The sequence below is a fragment of the Megalobrama amblycephala genome, linkage group LG18 (genome assembly GCF_018812025.1).
Source record: "Megalobrama amblycephala isolate DHTTF-2021 linkage group LG18, ASM1881202v1, whole genome shotgun sequence".
NCBI lineage: Eukaryota > Metazoa > Chordata > Actinopteri > Cypriniformes > Xenocyprididae > Megalobrama > Megalobrama amblycephala.
Window position 1 is genome coordinate 39218946 of NC_063061.1, and position 26102 is coordinate 39245047.

At 41.2% G+C, this 26102-nt stretch overlaps 1 protein-coding gene across 2 annotated transcripts; it reads left to right on the plus strand.

The window, feature by feature from the left end:
• Positions 1-3130: 3130 nt before the first annotated feature.
• Positions 3131-23839, plus strand: lhfpl2a (LHFPL tetraspan subfamily member 2a). 2 transcript variants are annotated; one of them, XM_048166577.1, is made up of 3 exons: positions 3131-3353; positions 16542-17158; positions 23356-23839. In XM_048166577.1, the coding sequence occupies exons 2-3, from the start codon at positions 16738-16740 to the stop codon at positions 23610-23612; spliced, it is 678 nt and encodes a 225-aa protein (XP_048022534.1). In that variant the 5' UTR covers positions 3131-3353; positions 16542-16737; the 3' UTR covers positions 23613-23839. The 2 variants fall into 2 exon arrangements, with proteins under 2 accessions (XP_048022534.1, XP_048022535.1); XM_048166578.1 differs by lacking the exon at positions 3131-3353 and adding an exon at positions 13299-13719.
• The last annotated feature ends 2263 nt before the right edge of the window (positions 23840-26102 follow it).

The following is a 26102-nucleotide window of genomic DNA, read 5'->3' on the forward strand; positions in this document are numbered from 1 at the left end:
CAATAGTTTTGCAAGCGAACAAAGTTTCTTGGGGAACGCAATAGTTTTGCAAACAAAGTTTCTTGGGGAACGCAATAGTTTTGCAAACAAACAAAGTTTCTTGGGGAACGCAATAGTTTCATTAACGAATGCAAGTTTCTTGAGGGAACGCAATAGTTTTGCAAGCGAACAAAGTTTCTTGGGGAATGCAATAGTTTTGCAAACAAACAAAGTTTCTTGGGGAACGCAATAGTTTCATTAACGAATGCAAGTTTCTTGGGGAACGCAATAGTTTTGCAAGCGAACAAAGTTTCTTGGGGAACGCAATAGTTTTGCAAGCGAACAAAGTTTCTTTGGGAACGCAATAGTTTTGCAAGCGAACAAAGTTTCTTGGGGAACGCAATAGTTTTGCAAGCGAACAAAGTTTCTTGGGGAACGCAATAGTTTTGCAAACAAAGTTTCTTGGGGAACGCAATAGTTTTGCAAACAAACAAAGTTTCTTGGGGAACGCAATAGTTTCATTAACGAATGCAAGTTTCTTGAGGGAACGCAATAGTTTTGCAAGCGAACAAAGTTTCTTGGGGAATGCAATAGTTTTGCAAACAAACAAAGTTTCTTGGGGAACGCAATAGTTTCATTAACGAATGCAAGTTTCTTGAGGGAACGCAATAGTTTTGCAAACAAACAAAGTTTCTTGGGGAACGCAATAGTTTTGCAAGCGAACAAAGTTTCTTTGGGAATGCAATAGTTTTGCAAGCAAACAAAGTTTCTTGGGGAACGCAATAGTTTTGCAAACAAAGTTTCTTGGGGAACGCAATAGTTTTGCAAACGAACAAAGTTTCTTGGGGAACGCAATAGTTTTGCAAACAAAGTTTCTTGGGGAACGCAATAGTTTTGCAAACGAACAAAGTTTCTTGGGGAACGCAATAGTTTTGCAAGCGAACAAAGTTTCTTGGGGAACGCAATAGTTTCATTAACGAATGCAAGTTTCTTGGGGAACGCAATAGTTTTGCAAACAAACAAAGTTTCTTGGGGAGGGCAATAGTTTTGCAAGCGAACAAAGTTTCTTGGGGAACGCAATAGTTTCATTAACGAATGCAAGTTTCTTGGGGAACGCAATAGTTTCATTAACGAATGCAAGTTTCTTGAGGGAACGCAATAGTTTTGCAAGCGAACAAAGTTTCTTGGGGAACGCAATAGTTTCATTAACGAATGCAAGTTTCTTGGGGAACGCAATAGTTTCATTAACGAATGCAAGTTTCTTGAGGGAACGGAATAGTTTTGCAAGCGAACAAAGTTTCTTGGGGAATGCAATAGTTTTGCAAACAAACAAAGTTTCTTGGGGAACGCAATAGTTTTGCAAACGAACAAAGTTTCTTGGGGAAAGCAATAGTTTTGCAAGCGAACAAAGTTTCTTGAGGGAATGCAATAGTTTTGCAAATGAACAAAGTTTCTTGGGGAATGCAATAGTTTTGCAAACAAACAAAGTTTCTTGGGGAACGCAATAGTTTCATTAACGAATGCAAGTTTCTTGAGGGAACGGAATAGTTTTGCAAGCGAACAAAGTTTCTTGGGGAATGCAATAGTTTTGCAAACAAACAAAGTTTCTTGGGGAACGCAATAGTTTTGCAAACGAACAAAGTTTCTTGGGGAAAGCAATAGTTTTGCAAGCGAACAAAGTTTCTTGAGGGAATGCAATAGTTTTGCAAATGAACAAAGTTTCTTGGGGAATGCAATAGTTTTGCAAACAAACAAAGTTTCTTGGGGAACGCAATAGTTTCATTAACGAATGCAAGTTTCTTGAGGGAACGGAATAGTTTTGCAAGCGAACAAAGTTTCTTGGGGAATGCAATAGTTTTGCAAACAAACAAAGTTTCTTGGGGAACGCAATAGTTTTGCAAACGAACAAAGTTTCTTGGGGAAAGCAATAGTTTTGCAAGCGAACAAAGTTTCTTGAGGGAATGCAATAGTTTTGCAAATGAACAAAGTTTCTTGGGGAATGCAATAGTTTTGCAAACAAACAAAGTTTCTTGGGGAACGCAATAGTTTCATTAACGAATGCAAGTTTCTTGAGGGAACGGAATAGTTTTGCAAGCGAACAAAGTTTCTTGGGGAATGCAATAGTTTTGCAAACAAACAAAGTTTCTTGGGGAACGCAATAGTTTTGCAAATGAACAAAGTTTCTTGGGGAAAGCAATAGTTTTGCAAACAAACAAAGTTTCTTGAGGGAACGCAATAGTTTTGCAAGCGAACAAAGTTTCTTGGGGAACGCTATAGTTTCACGAGGGAACACAAAGTTTCGCTAGCAAACGCAACGGTTTTTGAAGGAACGCAATAGTTTTTGCGAGCGAATGCAATAGTATTGTGAGAGGAATGGAATCTTTTACTCAAGTCTACTGTTTCTCCTAAGAAAAAGTAATCTTACACGCACGTCCTCTAGGTGTTCAGCATTTGAGGAGAAATATTGCGTGATTAAATGAGACACAACCGAGGTTGTCTTTGAGCTATGAAAGAGCGAGCAGTGAGCGATAAACGTCTCCTCTGTGATGTTTGTGAGCTCTCTGTATTCACACACCTCTTATTTCTTCAGCTGTGTGTCTTCAGGACGCGTCACAGATGATCTGAGATCAGTTTAGGGCAGACGGCTGGTGGTCTGTCAGGGTTACAGTGGGTGAAGAATGTGTGCCATACAAACAAATACATGCAGCCTCCGCCTGCGAGCTCACCAAACACACGTCTGAGAGATTACTAACACTTTACAATAGGCTCTCATATGTTAACTTCATTAGTTAACATGAACTACTTTTCAAGCATTTAGTTGCTGTTAATTTCAACATTTACTAATGCATTATTAAAATCAAAAGTTAATATTATTTAATGGACATGAGCTAATATGGACTGACAATGTGTTTTTATTAACTAACAATATCAAAGATTAATAAATAGCCTACATTAACAAATGTCTACTATTTTACAGTCTTCTAAACTTTTCCCCGGACCTGTTTGAAAACATGTAATGTGATGAAGTCTGACAATGAGTTTTATCACATACAAATCGACGCAAAACAAGCCCACAGCCTCAATAAAACCATTCACCATCGGAACAATGAAAGACCCTCGTGTTGCTCTGATTATAGAATTATTGAGCGAGCACGCGCGTGCGCGCGCACACAGCTGTAAACCCTCGTGGAAGCGCCGGTGTGTTGCCGTGGTGACGGTGGCGAGAAAGAGAGAGGGAGAGAAAGGGAGAGAGAGAGTGTGTCGGTGAATGAGTTTGTGAGCTCGCGGACGGTTTAACGGAAACCTTCGTTTTCTGGATGTTTGAAATCACCGACTTTCTTTCTCGAGACCCTCCGGCTGAAGAGCGCGCGAACGTGAGTAGCTTTTGTTCTCGCGAATTTACCTCAGATTTCTACATTTACCGCACTTTCTCAAATGAACACCTCAGATTAATTAAAAACGGAAACAAAAAACACCAGATTAATTTCACTCACCGTTAGACCGAGACGACAGGAAGATTTCAGTCAGAAAGTCTGTTTTAATCGGGTTTTTACGTCTTTTATCGTCGCTCGGTTTGTCCAGAACGGAAAGTCGTGGCAGGAGAAACGACGAGTTCCTTCTTTCTCGCTTTTCTCTTTTTTTTCTGGATTTTGAAAGCGTTTTTCTTTGATTTAACGTGATATAACTCGAGATTTAGTCGGTTATTAATGTTTGTTCTTCGATTAAATGTGTTTGGTTTAATGTTTAATGAGGATCGTTCAGATTTACTCATTCATACTCCATTTATCTAAACAAAACCCTTGATTTGCTTTATTTCATTCAACAGTATGCCAGAAACACACAATATATTGTGTAAAAATAATATTAACGAAAATCTGATGGTATTATTGTGGATCAAATATACTATCATGGACTTTGGACATGTTATTATTGTAATGTCAGATATTTTTGTACACATACTATGTTATTCTATAAGATTATCATGTCGTTTTATGTGATTAGTACATCAATATGTTTATCATTTAGTGCCATAATGGATTTATCAGAGGTTCATGATATTACAATATGATTTTATGGCTCAGATGTGTGATATTGATATATTTTACATTATTTAGTTTCTAAGGAAGCTTGTTTCCACCATGGAATAAAAATAAAAGAGTTTAATTGTGGCTTTTTATCTTACAATTCTGAGAAAAAAAGGTAAGAATTGTGAGTTATGAACTTGGATTTGCTAGAAAAAACTCAGAATTTTGAGTTATATCTCTCAGTTCTAATAATTGTGAGATATAAACTTGCAATTTAGAGTTATAGAGTCCGAAATGTGAGGTAAAGTTGCAATTCTGAGATAAAACATTGCAATTTTTAACTTAATAGTGATAATATTTGCTTTTTTCTCAATTTAAATACCATCCTGACAGTAAATCATTCTCTCCGCTGTGCATTATGAAGGATTTACTTATATTTTTTATTTAAAAACAGCAAAAGTACCATGTGTTTATAATGTGATCCACAATGCCTTGGGCCCACAGTCGCCGTTACTGACATCAGTGTGATGCCTTTTTTCCTGCGCTGGCCCTTTAAGGTCTGGTTGAGGTTAGCTGGTTAACCAGCACTCGATCATCAGTGAACGTTCACTTTATGGAAGCTAAGAATAAGAGCGCGGACGGTCCTACCACCGGCCGTAAAACCGTGGAAGAAACACAGACGCTTCATTACGGGCTGCTCACGCCAAGAGAAAACACACGCGTGTCCCTCTCATACGCTGCCAAGAGAGAAAGACACGCTTTCCTTCCTCCATGAAGGAGTGGAAAATCAGAGCAGAGTTTTCCTGCAGTGTTTGTGGGCCGTCAGGTAAACACAGTGATGTTTAGATCTCAGACCACACAGTCTGTGCCCCATCTTTATGATTCGAATGCGTTCAAACCTACTGAGCTGCCTACATAGACTGCGTTTAAGTGATCAAAGGCACACAAAGATCATGCTGGCAGACCTCAGATTTGATTAAGACACACACTGACAGAGATTTGCAGCGACAAAGTGACTTTAGTCATTCGTTTTGGAACTGCAGGTCTAAAATGAATCATTATAGTTAAAAAAAAAGGAATCAACACAGTTCTAAAATGAATCAATACAGTTCTAAAATGAAATGAACTATTGTTTCAATCAAAAACCAACTTTAGTTTGATAATAATTTTCTTATTGTCACTGTGAAGCTGCTTTGAGACAATATGTATTGTGAAAAGCGCTTTATAAATGAAGATAACTTGACTTGAATCATAGTTCTAAAATGAATTATTATTGTAAAAAAATGGAACGTTACAGTTCAAATATGAATCACTGCAGTTCTAAAATGAATCATTGTATTTAAAAAAACTATAATGATATAACTATAATTTTTAACTATAATGATTCATTTTAGAACTGCATTGATTCATTTTTGAGCTGTATCGATTCATTTTTTAACTATAATGATTCATTTTAAAATGTTGATTCACTTTTGACCTACAGTGGTTCATTTTTGAACTGTAGTGATTTATCTTTGATCTACAGTGATTTATTTTAGAACTATAATGATTCATTTTACCACTGTTTTGGTTTTTTACTATAATAATTCATTTAAAACTGTATTGATCCATTTTCTTAACTATAATGATTCATTTTACAACTGTTTTGATTCATTTTGGTAAGTATAGTGGTTCCTCTTAGAACTGCAGTGATTCATTTTTTAATTATAATGATTCATTCTAGATATGAATTGATTCGTTTTTGAACTATAGTGGTTCATTTTAGAAAGGAATTGATTCAGTTTTGATCTACAGAGGTTCATTTAAGAACTGCATTGATCCATTTTTTGAACTATAATGATTCATTTTAGAACTGTTTTGGTTTATTTTTGTAAGTATAGTGGTTTCTCTTAAAACTGCAGTGATTCTTTTTAGAACTGTAGTGATTCATTTTATAACTATAATGATTCATTTTTGAACTATAGTGATCCATGTTTTACTATAATGATTCATTTTAAAACTCTGATTCATTTTTTAACTGTAGTGATCCATTTTTTACTATAATAATTTTAAACTGTATTGATCCATTTTTAACTATAATGATTCATTTTAAAACTGTGTCGATTCATTTTAGAACGAGTGATCCATTTTCTTAACTATAATAATTCATTTTAAAGTGTATTGATACATTTTCTTAACTATAATGCTTCATTTTAAAACTTAGTGATTCATTTTTTAACTATAATGATTCATTTTAGAACTGTATTGAGTCATTTTAGAACTACAGTGTTCCATTTTTAACTCTAATTATTCATTTTAGAACTGTATTGATTCATTTTTTAACTTTAGTGATTACTTTTTTACTATAATAATTAATTTTAAACTGTACTGATACATTTTCTTAACTATAATGCTTCATTTTAAAACTTAGTGATTCATTTTTTAACTATAATGATTCATTTTAGAACTGTATTGAGTCATTTTAGAACTACAGTGATCCATTTTTAACTCTAATTATTCATTTTAGAACTGTATTGATTCATTTTTTAACTTTAGTGATTACTTTTTTACTATAATAATTAATTTTAAACTGTACTGATACATTTTCTTAACTATAATGCTTCATTTTAAAACTTAGTGATTCATTTTTTAACTATAATGATTCATTTTAGAACTGTATTGAGTCATTTTAGAACTACAGTGATCCATTTTTAACTCTAATTTTTCATTTTAGAACTGTATTGGTTCGCTTTTGATCTACAGTGGTTCATTTCTGAAGTATAGTTATTTATTTTTGATCTACAGTGATTTATTTTAGAACTGTTTTGATTCATTTTTGTAAGTATAGTGGTTCATTTTCTTAACTATAATGATTCATTCCAGAACTGGATTGATTCAGTTTTGATCTACAGTGGTTCATTTCAGAACTGCAGTGATGAAGCTGTTGAACTGGTTACAGTAAGACGATCCAGAGTGTGTCTGTGAGTGTGTGAATGTGAAACCCAAGACCAACACAGTGTTAAAATGCTAATTGATTGTGTGCTGGAGGTCAAAGGGCAAACAGACACTGCGGTTTCCAGCACAGCTGCTGTGTGGTTTCATATCAGCGTTAAAACATGCCTCTTTCTCGTCGCAGATATTGATATGTAGTTGCAGTCACAGTTCAGACTCGTGTGCTGCTCTGACAGAATCTGGATGTGGCCGGTTCTGTTTAAGCGCAGAAGGGCTTTAAATGGGTCACATTACGTGCTGGAGTTTTCCATGCTGCGCTCCCAAAAGAAGCATGTTTGATTGAATTAAAACCAGCCGAGCCGCTCTGCCTTCAAATCAAGCCCAGAGGTCTGAGCGCCGGCCGTTGCATCGTCACACCAGAACAAGACTGAGTGCTTGTGTTGGTCAGATGTCAGGCTGACCTGTAGAGCGTCTTCATTGTGAGTGTGTGTGTGTGAGGCCAGCGTGCAGGGGTTGGCTGTGTGCTGTAGTGCGGGTCAGTCATGCACACTGATAAGATTAGTGCTGTAGTAAACCAGTCTGTCGTTCTTATCTCTCTCTCTCGCTCTAAAGTGTGTGTTTTTCATCTGTGCTGCATCAAGCAAATTCCTTGTGCTCTCTCTGTCTGTCTCTTTGTCTCAGTTTGGTGAGCTCACGGTGTGTTTGGGGACGGAGGAGGTCCAGATGACCCACCCAAACCCCCGCAGCTCCGCAGGACGCTTCAGTGTATTATTCATCTCTGCGCTGCTTCACTGCACTCAGTGTTGACCGTTCATGCTCAGTTTATTATTCTGTGGTGCTAACAGACTCTAGTGTGATCCTGTTTCCAGATTGTGATGTGTTTATAACTCACAGCTGTATGCAGATGAGCGGTCACGGTGCCCAATCACGGCTCTGTGTTTTCATGATAACATGATTGTGATTTATGTTCAGCTAATGCTCTGATCACGTTCATTTCACAGCTGAAAGTGTCTGATAACAGCTGGGGTTAGGATTTCCACTGGTCATGTGATCTCAGGCGTCTCACATTAAGGCCCTGAGAAATTCTTCTTCGTTCTTTGCTCAGGGGTAAAACGAAGATTGAAATACTTTGGCAGCGATATACTGTTAGCAACATGCTGCGCGCTTTCCTCTCAATAACTAAATAAACACACTACAAAAATCAGAAAACAGCAGTTCAGAAAGCATCTGATCGCAGTGATGTGGATGTTTGCCATTTAGACTCCAGTAAAGTCACGTCATGTTTATTTATACAGCACTTTATATAATAGTTGCTTTAAAGCAGCAGCTTTACAGTATTAAACATGAAAAATCTTGCGCACGATTGAGCAAATCCAGGGAACGAAATGGTAAATCTTGCGCACGATTGAGCAAATCCAGGGAACGAAATGGTAAATCTTGCGCACGATTGAGCAAATCCAGGGAACGAAATGGTAAATCTTGCGCACGATTGAGCAAATCCAGGGAACGAAATAGTAAATCTTGCGCACGATTGAGCAAATCAAGGGAACGAAATAGTAAATCTTGCGCACGATTGAGCAAATCAAGGGAACGAAATAGTAAATCTTGCGCACAATTGAGCAAATCCAGGGAACGAAATGGTAAATCTTGCGCACGATTGAGCAAATCCAGGGAACGAAATGGTAAATCTTGCGCACAATTGAGCAAATCCAGGGAACGAAATAGTAAATCTTGCGCACGATTGAGCAAATCAAGGGAACGAAATAGTAAATCTTGCGCACGATTGAGCAAATCCAGGGAACGAAATGGTAAATCTTGCGCACGATTGAGCAAATCAAGGGAACGAAATAGTAAATCTTGCGCACAATTGAGCAAATCCAGGGAACGAAATGGTAAATCTTGTGCACGATTGAGCAAATCCAGGGAACGAAATGGTAAATCTTGCGCACGATTGAGCAAATCCAGGGAACGAAATGGTAAATCTTGCGCACGATTGAGCAAATCCAGGGAACGAAATGGTAAATCTTGCGCACGATTGAGCAAATCCAGGGAACGAAATAGTAAATCGTGCACACGATTACTCACTTTTTTTTCTTGCATGTCACGTGCCAGGCTCCACGTCTGAACAGAAAAACAAAACCTCAAAAGTAGGTGGAGCCTCAGAGCCACACCCACCTGTTTACATCATCACCACGGACCAATGGGAGTTCAGAAGAGTTTAGCAGCTGTTTTGAACTCCAGATATGAACTCCAAGAGAACATGATTTTGTTTGAAATGACGTCACACCAGTTCGTTCTTTGATTTTTGGTTGAAGTATATCGGGCCTTTATGTAGAATAAAACTGTTTTTAACAGGCTTAATCAGGGTTAAGATAATAATTAATTAAACGTAAAATTAAAATAAATCATTTGAAATAAAAACAATCACAATAAATCACAATATCTGATTACTTTCATGTCATGTGACTGTAACTGACATCAGAGAACCTTGAACATGTTGTTAAATGATTGAAATATGAACTTAAATCTCAAAGGGGTTTGACTGAAAGAAAGTTTAGGAAAGACACATTTGTTTCCCAGTGAAGGTCAGAGGTCACTGAGAATGTCTGATATTTCTGCGATATTTCTCACTGGGGTTTGTGGGAATGTTTGGAATGATTGACATGCAGGAGAGACAGAGACTGGAGACCTGACGGACCGTTTACTGTCATTCTCCACGTCTGTCGGTCAGAGAGTTCAGCAGTTCAGTGTGTCAGGAGACAGGAAGTGCTCTGTCAGGAGACAGGAAGTGCTCTTTAAAGGCGTGTGGCTGTTGTGAATCCATCAGATGAACGTCAGTAACTCGAGACAGACAAACAAGATCAGATCTGATGTGATTATTGATGGATTGATCTTTTGTGTTTAATTGGTAGTTTCATCATTTTAAATGAATACTTTCCCAGTGATTTATGAAGGTAATTGTTGGTTGTCTTTGTTCCTTCATTCCTGTTTGGGAAAGACAATATTCCAAAATAATGTAGTGTTGATGTTGTGTTGTGTGTATCGGGCCTCATACAGAAAGTTAAATTTTTCTGACTGGATTCTGTAAATCACAGCGCTCGCAACTCCACAGTCATGGGTTCGATTCCCAGGGAATGCATGAACTGATAAAATGAATGCCACATGTATAAATGTAATTGTTCTTTATGCTTGTCTGCGTCAGGTCCACAAACACACACTTGTGTTTTCAGCGTTCTGCTTGTGTTCTCGTTAGGTTCCCGTCTGCCGTTCTTTCGGGGTTTGTGACCCGTGATGTCATTGTGCTGTGAACCGCGTTAATGAACTCAATTGTCCTCAACGTTTGACATGTTACGCTTGACAGAGCGTTGTGTAACTCTGAAGCTCACAATCACGACGCCCGTGTGTCGCGTGTCAGCCGTCAGTCACTTTGATTCAGTCGTTCTCACATCGGCCTCGTTCACACTGCGGTTCAATACGGTGTCACTCCACTTCTGAGTGCTGCTTCCTGCAGGTGAGGACACGATAGGACAGCGTTTTCATGAATGAACAGAATCCTTCCATCAGCACAGCTGCTTTACTGCTTAACAGTGTGAGGGTGTGTTTGATAGTGTTCAGACACAATGAGACGCGTGATGTTGTTCAGATCACACCTGCCATCCTGGAGGAAAACCCCTGCAATAATAAACACCGACTGACGACTAGAATAGAGTTTCCTCTTATCAGAGCTGTGTGTGTGTGTGTGTGTGAGAGAGTGTGTGTGATTCTGTCTTGAAGCCTTTCAAACACTCAGGTCTAAATCATCTGACCGCTGACGTTGTAGGGGTGTTGATGTAACGTTAACATTTCATCAGCATTTAACCGCTTCGTTTGAGAAAACTATCGTCATAAACACAGAGAAACGCAAAGCTCTCGGCAACCCGTCAAAATAAAAGATTTAACTTGACAGAAACATATTACTGTTGTACAGTAGAATTTAGATAAATTAACTTAATAACATTGTTTGACAAAAAATTTAATTTATTTTTTAATCATGAAATTAAATATGCATTTAATTAAGTATGCATTCATTTGATTGCTGGAAAAATTAAAATACACAACAGAATTTCTGAAAAAACAAAACATTTAATAAAAATATATTTTTTAATTTATAAATATTATTGTTTTTTTTAAGAATTCAAGCCATTAGACATGCTTTTTTATTATTAAAATGTAATGAAACCATTAAAATGGAATTTGAGGGGAAACAATAAAACATGTATCATAGGGCCCTAATGTTTTTATTTTATGTTTGATTACTAAAATTTAATTTAACGATTTAAATAAAAACTGAAAAAAACAGAATCCAGAAAAATGAAAACGGAAAAAACAGAATTTGGGAAAAAAATAAAACGGATTTCATAGGACCCTAAAGATGAGAGTGAACGCAGTCATAGTTGAGTAGGGCAGTGTGTGTGTGTGTGTGTGTGTGTGTGTGTGTGTGTGAAGCCCTGCAGCAGGAACAGATTAAACTGACAAACACTCATTCTGAACAATAGTGCTGCGGATATCCTCCTCCTGCTGCTGCTGCAGGGGCTGCTGGGAGTCTCCAGAGGGTCACACGGAGACCCGGAATACTGTCGGATAACAGACATCAGTAGAGCTGCTCCGACCGTCACACACACTCCTGTGGGAGTTCTGCTTCTGCTCGACCACACACTCAGACCGGAGCGTCTGTTGTTCCCTGTCATGTGAGCGGAGTTTCTGAGAGGAAATCTGCCCTATTGATCTTCAGCACGCCACGTAAACACGCCATACAGCAGTGCGCTACATTCTCACACGACCCCGTTAATGGTATCATTCAGTGAGCGACTCTTATAGACAGCTGCTGTTCTTCATCATGTGACCTTTTCCACCAATCACAGCCTCTCTCTCCATTATAGGAGCAGATCACCTCTCCAGTCGCAGGTGTTCTCCCAGCTGACCCAGCGCTCCTGGTTTTCCCGCGCTAACTAGTGAAGTGTTTAGTGAAGTATGAGTGCTTCCTGCGATGACACACTACGTTCGTGGTTTGCTGTTGTGATGGATTGTGGGATGAGTGTGTAAAACACGCAAATGTTTCTCTCTTGGATCCTAAACCCGGCCTTCTGGGAAGCCACTCAGTGTGTGTGTGTGTGAGTGATGCTCCTGGAATCTTGACGATGACATCACTGCGTGACTGTTGTTGTGATGTTATGATGAAGTTCTCCTGGATACCCTCACTGACCCGTCCGCACCGGAGCGATTGTGTTCGGCTGCATTTTATCAGCCAATAATCCGCTCGGGGACGAGCGTGTGTGTGTGTGTGAGCATCATAAATATGATCTCACCGAACACACGTTTGCATGAGGGCCGTTTTTCCATGAGGATCACGGCCGCTTGTCCTGGAAATGTGCTGGTCAGGAATCATCGTTCCACCAGACGACGTGGAAAAAGATGCGAGACGATCTGAATTGATTTCAGCTGATCTTCACTGCAGGAGTGACTTTGAATTAGTGTTAAAGTGGACCCATAATGCCCTTTTCACAAGATGTAATATGAGTCTCAGAATGTGTGTGTGAAGTTTCATCTCAAAATCCCCCACAGATCATTTATTATAGCTTGTCAAATTTGCCCCTATTTGGGTGTGAGCAAAAACACGCCGTTTTTGTGTGTGTCCCTTTAAATGCAAATGAGCTGCTGCTTTCCAGAAGGGGGCGGAGCTTTAACAGCTCAACAACAACAAAGCTGGAGAATCTCACGCAGCCAAAATGACGAAAGTGTTCAGCCTTACATTGTTCAAACCGGAGTCGACACTGATGGAGAGACTCAGGAAGAAGTTACAACTTTTAGACGTTTCTGAATGGTTAGTGGATAAATTGATGTAGTTGCTGTGGAGTTGATTCAACTCATCCACTAGCATGTGCCGTCATGTTCATCTTTTGTGTTGAATTGACCCTCGTTTGTGAAGCAGTCCGGCGTAAAATGACGGCATTTACAAAAACAACTCTTCCTCTTCTCTAAAGAAGCCCAACATGGCCCCGCCCCCTTTGTTGTGTGTTCTCGGGGGCGGAGCTTATGTAAATTTTAGGGTTTGTGATGTCACCAGCTCGTTGTAGTCCCTACCAGCCGTCTAAAAGTGATTTCTGTAAAAGAGGATTAGTAGAAATCCACGTGCGTATGTCATGAATGAGAAGTTTTCCTATGCGAATGAATCCAGATAAATCACACAGTTGTTAGTGAATGAGACCGCAGGTCTTTGTATTATTCCTGGATCTCCAGTGCTCATCATTGTTTGTTTTTAAGGGATTTTTCTCTCTAATCCTCGTATTTCTGCTCAGTTATCATGTACTTCGGGTGGGGCGAAACGGTCAACGTTCACAACGTATCAAACACTTACGGGTGTGGCGTTATCATGAATGCACTGATACATGACACGGGTCAGGTCTAGAGACTCGTTTGAGTGAATCATGTGACCGCATCATCATATTCATCTGGGTCTGATCTGACATTTTACTGTTTTATGATCAGATGAGGGATGGGATGATGAACTTTAGCACCGCTGGAGTTTAGACAGCAGAACTTCATCTGCGGCTGCCAGACTGTGTGTTATTGTAACCCAGATTCAGGCTGTAGACGGGCCCCTCGGGGGGCGGGGCCTGCGGGGGGAGGAGTCAGAGGAGATGACATCACTAGAGCAGATGGTCATTCAGAATGTGGAGTGAATGAGACGAGACGCTGGGATTGAGTTCATATGACTTCAGTGAGTTTATCAGAGCCATGATCAGAGGTATTTATCTGTGTGTGTGTGTGTGCGTGTGTGTGTGTGCGTGTGTGTGTGTGTGTGTGTGTGTGTGTGTGTGTGTGTGTGTGTTGAACTGTCTCTCTCTTGACTTTAATTATGAAGAACTCGGGATGTTTAAAGCTGATCTCTCTCTCTCTCACACACACACACACACACACACACACACACACACACACACACACACACACACACAGTGCAGTTTTTATCACTCATCAGGCTGCAGATGTCAGAGTTCAGAAGTCAAGGCTTTTCAGAAGGTCATGTGATCTGAGCATTTGGTTCCAATTTCTTGTTTCAGAGAGAATGAGGCCTTATGTTTATACCTGCATGGAGCCATTGTTGTGTGTGTGTGTGTGTGTGTGTGTGTGTGTGTGTGTGTGTGTGTGTGTGTGTGTGTGTGTGTGTGTAAAGAGGAAGAGGCCCATTTACACCAAAGACAATAACTGTAGAGATATAGTAAAAATCGTTTTAAATGTAAAAGGATAGTGAAGTCCATACCACAACTATAATGATAACGACACACTTTCAGAACAATTTTTTTCCAGCTGATGAACGATAAAATCATTGACAGCCAATCAGAATCCATCCTGCTTTAACAAACTCAAGCATTTAAAGGAACAGACCACAAAACTGCTGCACGTCAGCTGGTGTAAACTAATATAGTTGTCGCTAAAGTTACCGTTTTTGTTGTGAATGAGCTTTAAAGTGATAGTTCACCCAAATATGAAAATTACCACTTGATTTATTCACCCTCAACCCGTCTTAGGTGTATATGAGTATCTTCTTTCAGACAAACACAATCTGAGTTGTATTAAATAATATCCTGTCTCTTCACAAGTCGACTTATGGCAAAAGAGTTAACCTCTGACCTGAAGTATGACGCAGGATGTAGAGTATCGTAAGCTTAGACGCCTCTCACGGTTCAAACAAACTCAAGCTCCTCCGACATTTCTCTTTAAAAATTCTCATTTCGTGACCGGTGTTTTGTTTTGCTCTATCCTCTGCATTTCAGCGTTCTCCAATACGTCATGCGTCGGGTCAGAGGTCACTCATCCACCGTAAGTTGATTAAGTGTTATTAAGTGTTAACAATGAGATTATGTGTTTTTTATAATAAATTAACACTGATTTTATCATTTTTTACAAGATGGACAAAATTTGTCACCAAAAAAGTCATTTGGTTTAACCATGGTTTGGTTTTACCGAATGACGATATTTTCAATCAATGCTAACAGGCTGATATCTAGCAAAAGGACAATCAAACATTTTATATTTAGAACAAGTTTTTAAAATATTCCATAATTTTCCATGTTTTATAGCGGTTGCACCGAATGACCTGATGTTTCGGGACATGCGTATGATCAAGAGAAAACATGAATTTATCAAATAGTTAAGAGAGAGTTAGTTACTTTGCTTCATGACCATGTGATCCTTTGCAGGTGTCTGAATGATGTCACATCCTGTCACATGATATTGACCACATGACTTGATCCAAAATGGTCCCTTTATATTGGTTACTCCGAATGACATCAATGAAATTCATTTTTCCGGACATTCTTTCTCATAACAAAGCAACGACTTCCACACATAATTTGAATATCATTTTGCACTATGTTGATATATGATGTTATAAAATCATGCCAGAAGAAAAAATATATACATTTATTACATTTTAATATATTTTAATCACAAATGAAATGGCTGTATTGGACGGTTAAACCGAATGACACTTTAAAATCTTTAAAATACCTTTATATGAAGCAAAATATAATTAAAACCTTCTGGATTCAATAAAAGAGATCTAGTTGTACTGCCTTACATACTTTGGATGTCATATCTTTGTTTTTTATTATTATTAAGGCCTTTGGATAAAAAAATGACCCGTCACGTCACTGACCAGGCCTTTATTAACCCATGGAGTCGTGTGGATTACTTTCATGATGGATGGATGCACTTTTTTGGGCTTCAAAATCTCACCCCTCATTCACTACCATTATAAAGCTTATAAGAGACAGGATATTTTTTAATATAACTCAGATTGTGTTTGTCTGTTAGTCATATACACCTAGGATAGCTTGAGGGTGAGTAAATCAAGGGATCATTTTCATTTTTGGGTGAACTATCCCTTTAAGTTATATATTTCTATGAGTTGAGCACATATGAGCTTCATTAAGTTAGTCATCTTTATTCTGTCTTCAACTATTTAACTTTTTCAGTTGTCTAAAAACTTCCCTTGAATAACTGCTAGTCAGACTAGTTGTAAGGACTTCCAGCTGGCTCCTGGTCATAGTTACTCCTGAGAAACTCGTTACTGTGAGTTAGACACGTGTCGATTATAATTACAAATGTTGCTTCTGTTTACCATTTTAATGTGCTGTTGATGAAGAACTGATGAACGGCTCGACAGAAAACTGGTTTAAAGAGGACAGACTCTCGAGACCTAAACTACGTTTCCCATCATTCCCTGTGGCAGTGCAGGAATACACAGATAAAGTGCCGTCCTTGTGTTTGCACTGGCGTGTCTTGTGTTGGTGTGGTGACTCATGGGTGTTCGGGCTGGTTAACCCATGACATCATCCACATGTGTTTGTATTTGTGGTTGAGTTTAGTCATTCAGACTCTCAGAAGTGTTCGAACTCTGATGAAAATCACAGCGCAGAATCCATCAGATCTCACTGATCTCCTTCATCTCAGTGTTTTCTTCAACACTTGTGTCTATATGTGTGACTGTAATCACAGCTGAACGTTCAAATGTGTTTTTATGTGATGTTTTTTAAAGCTGTATTTATACTTTCTCTCTTCCTGCAGTTGTGTTTGTGAGATGATGGTCAAACTTCCGCACTAAGATGTAGAATCCAGACGAGGAGGAGGAAGAGAGACAGAAAGAGGAAGGAACTCCAACACACAAAGAAGAAGAAAAGAGAGAGAGAGAGAGAGCTGTTTCAACCTCTCCGGTCATCCGTCAGAAATCCCCACAGTGACCTTTGACCTCAGCCGCCGCACCATGTGTCATGTGATCGTGACGTGCCGCTCGATGCTGTGGACACTGCTCAGCATCGTGGCCGCGTTCAGCGAGCTAATCGCCTTCATGAGCACCGACTGGCTGGTGGGATTCCCGCGGACGCCGGACGCCGTGTTCTCTCCGCACGGGGCGACGGCGGCGGGCGAGGCGTACCGCCCCACGCTGGGCATCTACGGCCGCTGCATCCGGCTGCCCCACCTGCGGCGCGGCGTTCTGTGCGGGCCGTACGCCGTGCACTTCGGAGAGATCGCCAGCGGGTTCTGGCAGGCCACCTCCATCTTCCTGGCGGCCGGAATTCTGCTGCTGTGCGCCGTGGCCTTCATATCCGTCTTCACCATGTGCTTCCAGAGCATCATGAAGAAAAGCATCTTCAATGTGTGTGGACTCCTGCAGGCCATCGCAGGTGAGATCGTGGTTTCGAGGGATTTCACCGCGGTAAAGGGCTGTTCACACCAAGAGCGATGACTATATCAGCGTTCACCCCAGATATCGTTCTGTTTATTATAAGCTCGCGACTGTAAATCCTCAAGCTCTTTTCTGATTGGCTGTTAATGTTCCAGAGTATTTTTTCTATTTACTTCCACTTAATTTCTCAAACAGTCTTCAGTTTTCGTTCAGTAACGTTCAATAGTAGAACTAAATCAACCAGCTGTGAATCACTGCAGTGTTTGATAGAAGAAACTGTTTTTAAAGCTAATTGATACTCACTTAATTAAAGCTTATTGATACTCATCCCATAATGCATTGGGAATGATGAACCATACAAGACTGACTTGACTAAAGCTGACCTAGTTAAAATGACCATTTCAGACAGCTCAGATACACAGGACAGCACCAGCGTCCAACATCATTACAGTAGATTAATAATAAATCGGCACTGATGCAGTTGCTAGGGTGTTCTGGATGGTTGCTTGGGCATTGCCATGTTGTTGATAGGCAGTTGCTAGGGTGTTCTGGGTGGTAACTGAGGCATTATGTAATTGTTATGGTGTTCTGGGTGGTTGCTATGGAGTTATGTGGTTGTTAGGCAGTTGATAGGGTGTTCTGGATGGTTGCTAGGGCATTGCCATGTGGTTGATAGGCATTTGCTAGGGTGTTCTGGGTGGTTGCTAGGGCATTATGTAATTGTTATGGTGTTCTGGGTGGTTGCTAGGGAGTTATGTGGTTGTTAGGCAGTTGATAGTGTGTTCTGGATGGTTGCTAGGGTGTTGCTATGTTGTTGCTAGGGTGTTCTTGGTGGTTACTAGGGCATTATTTCATTTCTAGGATGTTCTGGGTGGTTGTTAGGGAGTTATATAGTTTCTAGGTAGTTGATAGGGTGTTCTGAATGGTTGCTTGGGTGTTGCTATGTGGTTGCTAGGGTGTTCTGGGTGATTGCTAGGGCGTTATTTATTTGCTACATGTTCTGGGTGGTTGCTAGAGAGTTATGTGGTTGCTAGGCAGTTGCTAGGGTATTCTGGATGGTTACTATGGCATTAAGTAATTGCTAGGGTGTTCTGGTTGATTGCTAGGGAGTTGTTGTGGTTGCTAGGCAGTTTCTAGGATGTTCTGGTGGTTGCTAGGGTGTTGTTAAGCAGTTGCTAGGGTGTTCTGGTGGTTGCTAGGTGTTGTTAAGCAGTTGCGAGGGTGTTCTCTGAGTTTTTGTCTAGTGTGAGTGTAGGACGTTCACGGTTGATGATATTGTAGAGTTGATCTGTGTGTGTGTGGAACAGGTCACATGGGATGATGAGGTCACTTCATCTGTTTTCCAGAATATTCTGCTGATATGTGAGTCAGTCTGACCTCTGACCCTGAGAAGAGGGCTGATGGGTATTTGACTCTGTGATGACATCATAGCTAACGCCAGGTGTGGAAGGATTCGTGAAAATCTTCTTAAGAAGTTGAGAAATAAAGTTGTGAGAAGTTTGTCAGAAGTCTAATTCTTGAAAATTTCCTAAGAGGTTCTCAAGTATTTACGAACATCTTATTTCTTTCTTCGGGACATGAGGCTTCAGTGTCTAACAGCTCAATGTCTGTGTGTGTGTGCTGCAGATCACGTAATAATCACAGTAACCATGCTGTGTGTGTGTGTGTGTGTGTGAAGCGCAGCATCAGTCATTGATTAGAGGAGGGTAGACATGTAGATGTTCATCAGTGATGGAGCTGCTGCTGCTGTCTGATGGTTCTTCACCCGCGACCGAAGGGGTCAGAGGTCAGGATGATGTTTTGAGTTGAAACAGGCTGGTTCTGACAGATTTACAGATCCAGTGTGTGTGTCTGTGTGTGACGGTCAGGTGTGTGTGTGTGTGTGTGTGTGTGTGTGTGTGTGTTTGCAGCTCTGAGACCTTCAGACCCTCAACAACATGTGGAAAGAATTTATGACCTACTTTCATTTCCTTGTATTATACTAAACACACACACACACAGAGAGAGAGAGAGTCTTGTGTGTTATTGTCAGGTAAAGACGCCCTTAAACAACACATTTGAACCATGAACTGTGATTGGTCGCTTCAGGTGCCAGTCAGATGGTCTCTTCCTATGTAAGTGGGCGGGAATAAACTTGATCTGTGAGCATGTCAGGTTCATCTTCAGGGTAACTTGAGCGTTTAGAGTTGGCCTGATTTACTTTGAGTACGAGCTGGATTTCAATAGATCTGATGAACTGACTGACGAATGATGATGAAACTGTCCTTTCGTCCGTCCGTCTGTCTGTCTGTTTGTCCGTCTGTCTGTCTGTCTGTTCATCTGTCTGTCCGTTCGTCTGTCTGTCCTTTCGTCTGTCCATTCGTCTGTCTTTCTGTTCTGTCCGATTGTCTGTCTGTCCTTTCGTCCTTCCGTCTGTCTGTCTGTCCGTTCGTCTGTCTTTCTGTTCTGTCCATTCGTCTGTCTGTCCATCTGTCCATTCGTCTGTCTTTCCGTTCTGTCTGTTTGTCTGTCTGTCCGTTCATCTGTCTGTCCTTTCGTCCTTCCGTCTGTCTGTCTGTCCGTTCGTCTGTCTTTCTGTTCTGTCCATTCGTCTGTCTGTCCATCTGTCCATTCGTCTGTCTTTCCGTTCTGTCCGTTCATCTGTCTGTCCATTCGTCTGTTCGTCTGTCCATTCGTCTGTCTTTCTGTTCTGTCCGTTCGTCTGTCCTGTCCTTTCGTCTGTCTGTCCATTCGTCTATCTGTCCTTTCGTCTGTTCGTCTGTCCATTAGTCTGTCTTTCCGTTCTGTCTGTTTGTCTGTCTGTCCGTTCATCTGTCTGTCCTTTCGTCCTTCCGTCTGTCTGTCTGTCCGTTCGTCTGTCTTTCTGTTCTGTCCATTCGTCTGTCTGTCCATCTGTCCATTCGTCTGTCTTTCCGTTCTGTCCGTTCATCTGTCTGTCCATTCGTCTGTTCGTCTGTCCATTCGTCTGTCTTTCTGTTCTGTCCGTTCGTCTGTCCTGTCCTTTCGTCTGTCTGTCCATTCGTCTATCTGTCCTTTCGTCTGTTCGTCTGTCCATTAGTCTGTCTTTCCGTTCTGTCTGTTTGTCTGTCTGTCCGTTCATCTGTCTGTCCTTTCGTCCTTCCGTCTGTCTGTCTGTCCGTTCGTCTGTCTTTCTGTTCTGTCCATTCGTCTGTCTGTCCATCTGTCCATTCGTCTGTCTTTCCGTTCTGTCCGTTCATCTGTCTGTCCATTCGTCTGTTCGTCTGTCCATTCGTCTGTCTTTCTGTTCTGTCCGTTCGTCTGTCCTGTCCTTTCGTCTGTCTGTCCATTCGTCTATCTGTCCTTTCGTCTGTTCGTCTGTCCATTCGTCTGTCTTTCCGTTCTGTCTGTTTGTCTGTCTGTCCGTTCATCTGTCTGTCCTTTCGTCCTTTCGTCTGTCTGTCCGTTCGTCTGTCTTTCCGTTCTGTCTGTTTGTCTGTCTGTCCTTTCGTCCTTTCGTCTGTCTGTCCATTCGTCTATCTGTCCTTTCGTCTGTTCGTCTGTCCATTCGTCTGTCTTTCCGTTCTGTCTGTTTGTCTGTCTGTCCGTTCATCTGTCTGTCCTTTCGTCCTTTCGTCTGTCTGTCCGTTCGTCTGTCTTTCCGTTCTGTCTGTTTGTCTGTCTGTCCGTTCATCTGTCTGTCCTTTCGTCCTTTCGTCTGTCTGTCCGTTCGTCTGTCCTGTCCGTTCGTCTGTTCGTCCATTCGTCTGTCTGTCCTTTCGTCTGCTTATCTGTCCATTCGTCTGTCTTTCTGTTCTGTCCGTTCGTCTGTCCTGTCCTTTCGTCTGTCTGTCCATTCGTCTATCTGTCCTTTCGTCTGTCCATCTGTCCATTCGTCTGTCTTTCTGTTCTGTCCGTTTGTCTGTTTGTCCGTTCCTCTGTCCTGTCCTTTTGTCTGTTCATCTGTCTGTCCATTCGTCTGTCTTTCTGTTCTGTCCGTTCGTTCGTCTGTCCTGTCCTTTCGTCTGTCTGTCCATTCGTCTATCTGTCCTTTCGTCTGTCCATTCGTCTGTCTTTCTGTTCTGTCCGTTTGTCTGTTTGTCCGTTCGTCTGTCCTGTCCTTTCGTCTGTTCATCTGCCTGTCCGTTCGTCTGTCTGTCCTTTCGTCCTTTCGTCTGTCTGTCCGTTCGTCTGTCTTTCCGTTCTGTCTGTTTGTCTGTCTGTCCGTTCGTCTGTCTTTCCGTTCTGTCTGTTTGTCTGTCTGTCCGTTCGTCTGTCCTGTCCTTTCGTCTGTTCGTCCATTCGTCTGTTCGTCCATTCGTCTGTCTGTCCTTTCGTCTGCTTATCTGTCCATTCGTCTGTCTGTCTTTTCGTCTATCTGTCCATTCGTCTGTCTTTCTGTTCTGTCCGTTTGTCTGTTTGTCCGTTCGTCTGTCCTGTCCTTTCGTCTGTTCATCTGTCTGTCCATTCGTCTGTCTGTCCTTTCGTCTGTCTGTCCTTTCGTCTGTCCATCTGTCCATTCGTCTCTCTTTCCGTTCTGTCCATTCATCTGTCTGTCTGTCTGTCCTTTTTGTCTGTCTGTCTGTTCGTCTGTCCTTTCGTCTGTCTGTCCATTCATCTGTCTTTCCGTTCGTCCATCTGTCCATTCGTCTGTCTTTCCGTTCTGTCCGTTTGTCTGTCTATTCGTCTGTCTTTCCGTTCTGTCCGTTCATCTGTCTGTCCTTTTGTCTGTTCGTCTGTCCATTCGTCTGTCCTGTCCGTTCGTCTGTCCTGTCCTTTTGTCTGTTTGTCTGTCTGTCCATTTGTCTGTCTGTCCTTTCGTCTGTCCTTTCGTCTGTCCATTCGTCTGTCTTTTCGTTCTGTCCGTTTGTCTGTCTATTCGTCTGTCTTTCCGTTCTGTCCGTTCATCTGTCTGTCCTTTTGTCTGTTCGTCTGTCCATTCGTCTGTCCTGTCCGTTCGTCTGTCCTGTCCTTTTGTCTGTTTGTCTGTCTGTCCATTTGTCTGTCTGTCCATTCGTCTGTCCATTCGTCTGTCTTTCCGTTCTGTCCGTTCATCTGTCTGTCCTTTCGTCTGTTCGTCTGTCCTTTCGTCTTTCCGTTCTGTCCGTTCATCTGTCTATTCGTCTGTCTTTCCGTTCTGTCCGTTCATCTGTCTGTCCGTTCGTCTGTCTGTCCTTTCGTCTGCTTATCTGTCCATTCGTCTGTCTGTCCTTTCGTCTATCTGTCCATTCATCTGTCTTTCTGTTCTGTCCGTTTGTCTGTTTGTCCGTTCGTCTGTCCTGTCCTTTCGTCTGTTCATCTGTCTGTCCATTCGTCTGTCTGTCCTTTCGTCTGTCTGTCCTTTCGTCTGTCCATCTGTCCATTCGTCTCTCTTTCCGTTCTGTCCATTCATCTGTCTGTCCTTTTTGTCTGTCTGTCTGTTCGTCTGTCCTTTCGTCTGTCTGTCCATTCATCTGTCTTTCCGTTCGTCCATCTGTCCATTCGTCTGTCTTTCTGTTCTGTCCGTTTGTCTGTCTATTCGTCTGTCTTTCCGTTCTGTCCGTTCATCTGTCTGTCCGTTCGTCTGTCTGTCCTTTTGTCTGTTCGTCTGTCCATTCGTCTGTCCTGTCTGTTCGTCTGTCCTGTCCTTTTGTCTGTTTGTCTGTCTGTCCATTTGTCTGTCTGTCCTTTCGTCTGTCCTTTCGTCTGTCTTTCCGTTCTGTCCGTTCATCTGTCTATTCGTCTGTCCTTTCGTCTGTCCATTCGTCTGTCCATTCGTCTGTCTTTCCGTTCTGTCCGTTCATCTGTCTGTCCTTTCGTCTGTTCGTCTGTCCATTCGTCTGTCCTTTCGTCTTTTCGTCTGTCTGTCTGTCCGTCTGTCCGTTCGTCTGTCTTTCCATTCTGTCCGTTCATCTGTCTATTTGTCTGTCTTTCCGTTCTGTCCGTTCATCTGTCTGTCCGTTCGTCTGTCTGTCCTTTCGTCTGTTCGTCTGTCCATTCGTCTGTCCTGTCCGTTCGTCTGTCCTGTCCTTTTGTCTGTTTGTCTGTCTGTCCATTTGTCTGTCTGTCCGTTCATCTGTCTTTCCGTTCTGTCCGTTCATCTGTCTATTTGTCTGTCTTTCCGTTCTGTCCGTTCATCTGTCTATTTGTCTGTCTTTCCGTTCTGTCCGTTCGTCTGTCTTTCCATTCTGTCCGTTCGTCTGTCTGTCTGTCTGTATTTTTGTTCATCTGTCTGTCTGTCTGTCTGTCTGTCTGCAGGTCTGTTCCTGATTCTGGGTCTGATGCTGTATCCCGCTGGTTGGGGTTCTGATAAGGTCCAGCTGTACTGCGGTCCAGACGCGTCTCCCTATAAGCTGGGCCTGTGCTCCATGGGTTGGGCGTTCTACACGGCGCTGGGCGGCACCGTCCTCACCTTCATCTGCGCCGTGTTCTCCGCACAGGCCGAGATCGCCACGTCCAGCGATAAAGTGCAGGAGGAGATCGAGGAGGGCAAGAGTCTGATCTGTCTGCTGTGAGAGAGAGACGGGCCACGTCCGTCCTTCCCACAATCCCCGTCAGCCTGTGGAGTTCCTGTTTTACTGTTTGTGTGTCTCTCATATTAGATGATCTGATGTGTGTTCGTCTGATGTAAATAAATGTGTATATAATGTAAATATCATTCTGAAGGATTGTGGGTTCCAGTCGCCCAGAAACCACTGCGCCGCGGCGCTCGATCTCGTCCGTTTGTGAACACTGAATCGTGCCAAAATCAATCAGACGCTTCTCCAGTGCCAAATCACACTCACCTGAGATCGACTGACCCCACAGAACCAGAGACTGTACTGACCGCTGTCTGTGTGTGTGTCTGTGTGTGTGTGTGTGTGTCTGCTCTAGTTCACTAGTGTTCACCTCCATCTCTGCCAAATAAAGAAGCCATGACTAAACACAAGCGCTTCTGTCTGTTTTTCTCTTGAACTTCCTGCAAAACACTGTGGAGTTCAGTGACCCTGCAGCACTGGTGGAAGAGAGAGAGTGTGTGTGTGTGTGTGTGTGTGTGTGTGTGTGTGTGTGTGTGTGTATGTATACTTGTACAACTATCTTTATGAAGACTGGTTTCAGTTTTAGACCATCCAAGTGAGGACAAAGAGAGTAAAGTGAGGACAATTTGGCTGTTTGACATTGTGGTGTTTGACATGGACAGAGTCTGATCAGTGTTGGAATCACATGATCAACACACACACACACACACACACACACACACACGGGCCAAAGCCTGACTCACATCCTGTGTCATTCAAAAAAGAAAGTGAGCGGCAAAGAAAATCGTCCTGATTGTTTCCAGATTTCCTTCAGTCGTTTGTGAAGCTGAACTGTGTGCCGCTCGTGTATCATAAACTCTTCTTTTCTTATTAACCCATAATGACTCCAGCACACGCTGACCTCTGACCCGACGTGTGTTGCTGACGTACGGCATTCAGAGGCGCTTTTCCACCGTCAGACAAACGACAAAAGAGTCGAGAAAAACTCTGCAGAAACTCTGTCTGAGATATTGGACCGTAGATTTATTACAGATTATAAACAGCATTTCAGCTCTGAGTGTGTGTGTGTGTGTGTGTGTGTGTGTGTGTGTGTGTGTGTGTGTGTGTGTGTGTGTGTGTGTGTGTGTGTGTAGGTGACCAGCAGGCTTCCATTGCAATTAGCCAACAAGTAAATACATCAGTATGGTCTAGATTAAAGATACACACACACTCAGCCTGTGTGGTGAAACATCTGGAGAGACTGTGTGTGTGTGTGTGTGTGTGTGTGTGTGTGTGTGTGTGTGTGTGTGTGTGTGTGTGTGTGTGTGTTCTGGAAGAGCAGCAAATGAATTACAAACCACAGAAGAGAAAAAACCTCGTTGGCTTGTTTGTGCAGCCTGAGCTGAGCTGCTCGTTACAGTGACGTCATCACGCGAATGCATTCATGATTACAGTGAACACACACTATAAGAAATGTGTTTCCGTCTAGAAAAAGAATTACTCCAAAGGGAACATTTTTCTGGAATTCTTTAATAGATAAGATGAATTGGAAGAAAGCATGCCTCTTGCCTTATAAATTTTGTGTCCCCAATAAAGTTAAAGAACTACATTTAAAAATTTTGCATAATATATACCCCACTATTGAAATTATTTATAAATTTAGTAACACTAGTTTGAATTGTAAGTCTAGTATTGAGTCATTTGATCATCTTTTCAAGAGTTTTGCTCCGATCTGTCAATTGTTTTGGTTTTAAATCTAATTTGGTCATTGATTTAACTGTGTGATATATTCTGTTATTTTTCACATTGTAAACAAAATATAGAATATATAGGAAATTTAGTTATTTTAGTGGCAAAATATTACATTCATAAATGTAAATTTTCTTCAACACTGCCCAAATTGAACCACTTTCTCTGTGACCTTACCTATTGAATTATAACACTAAAAAAGATTAACAACAAAAAAGTGTCAAATTTATGAATCTATATAATGATCTGATGAATGTTACATAAATTGCTTTAATACCTCTGTATTTTTATTTATTTGATTGCTTTCCTTCCACTACTTTATACATTTGTCTTCCGTCATTATTTATATTTGATGTCATCCATTGTTATATTGATATGATTAAGTTTTTCTTGTACATACTTGCAATAAAAATAAATAAATAAATAAATCACAAAATAAAACACACAGTGAACACACACTCACAGGATTACAGCGACCCCTGCTGATGTTTTGTGTGCAACTGCAACTTTGTTTCATTGTACAAAATAAAAGACGTGGACATTTCTGCATTTTTCAAAAATGTAAAAAGATGCATTTTATTGTCACATCATATATTTATTCGTTCAAACGAGCATTTATTCATTTTAGTGCTGATTTCACCATTTTAACAGGATCTAATTACATATGATTTCACATATTTCTATGGCGCTTTAAAGAATACAGATTGTTTCAAAGCAGTTTCGCAGTAATAAACATGAACAGAATCAAATATGAGTGTG

Excerpts from the sequence above, each read along its gene's own strand:
- lhfpl2a (XM_048166577.1), top strand. The coding sequence starts at position 16,738 with ATGTGTCATGTGATCGTGACGTGCCGCTCGATGCTGTGGACACTGCTC. Across the intron at positions 17,159-23,355 it reads ACTCCTGCAGGCCATCGCAG|GTCTGTTCCTGATTCTGGGT; the intron begins GTGAGATCGTGG and ends GTCTGTCTGCAG.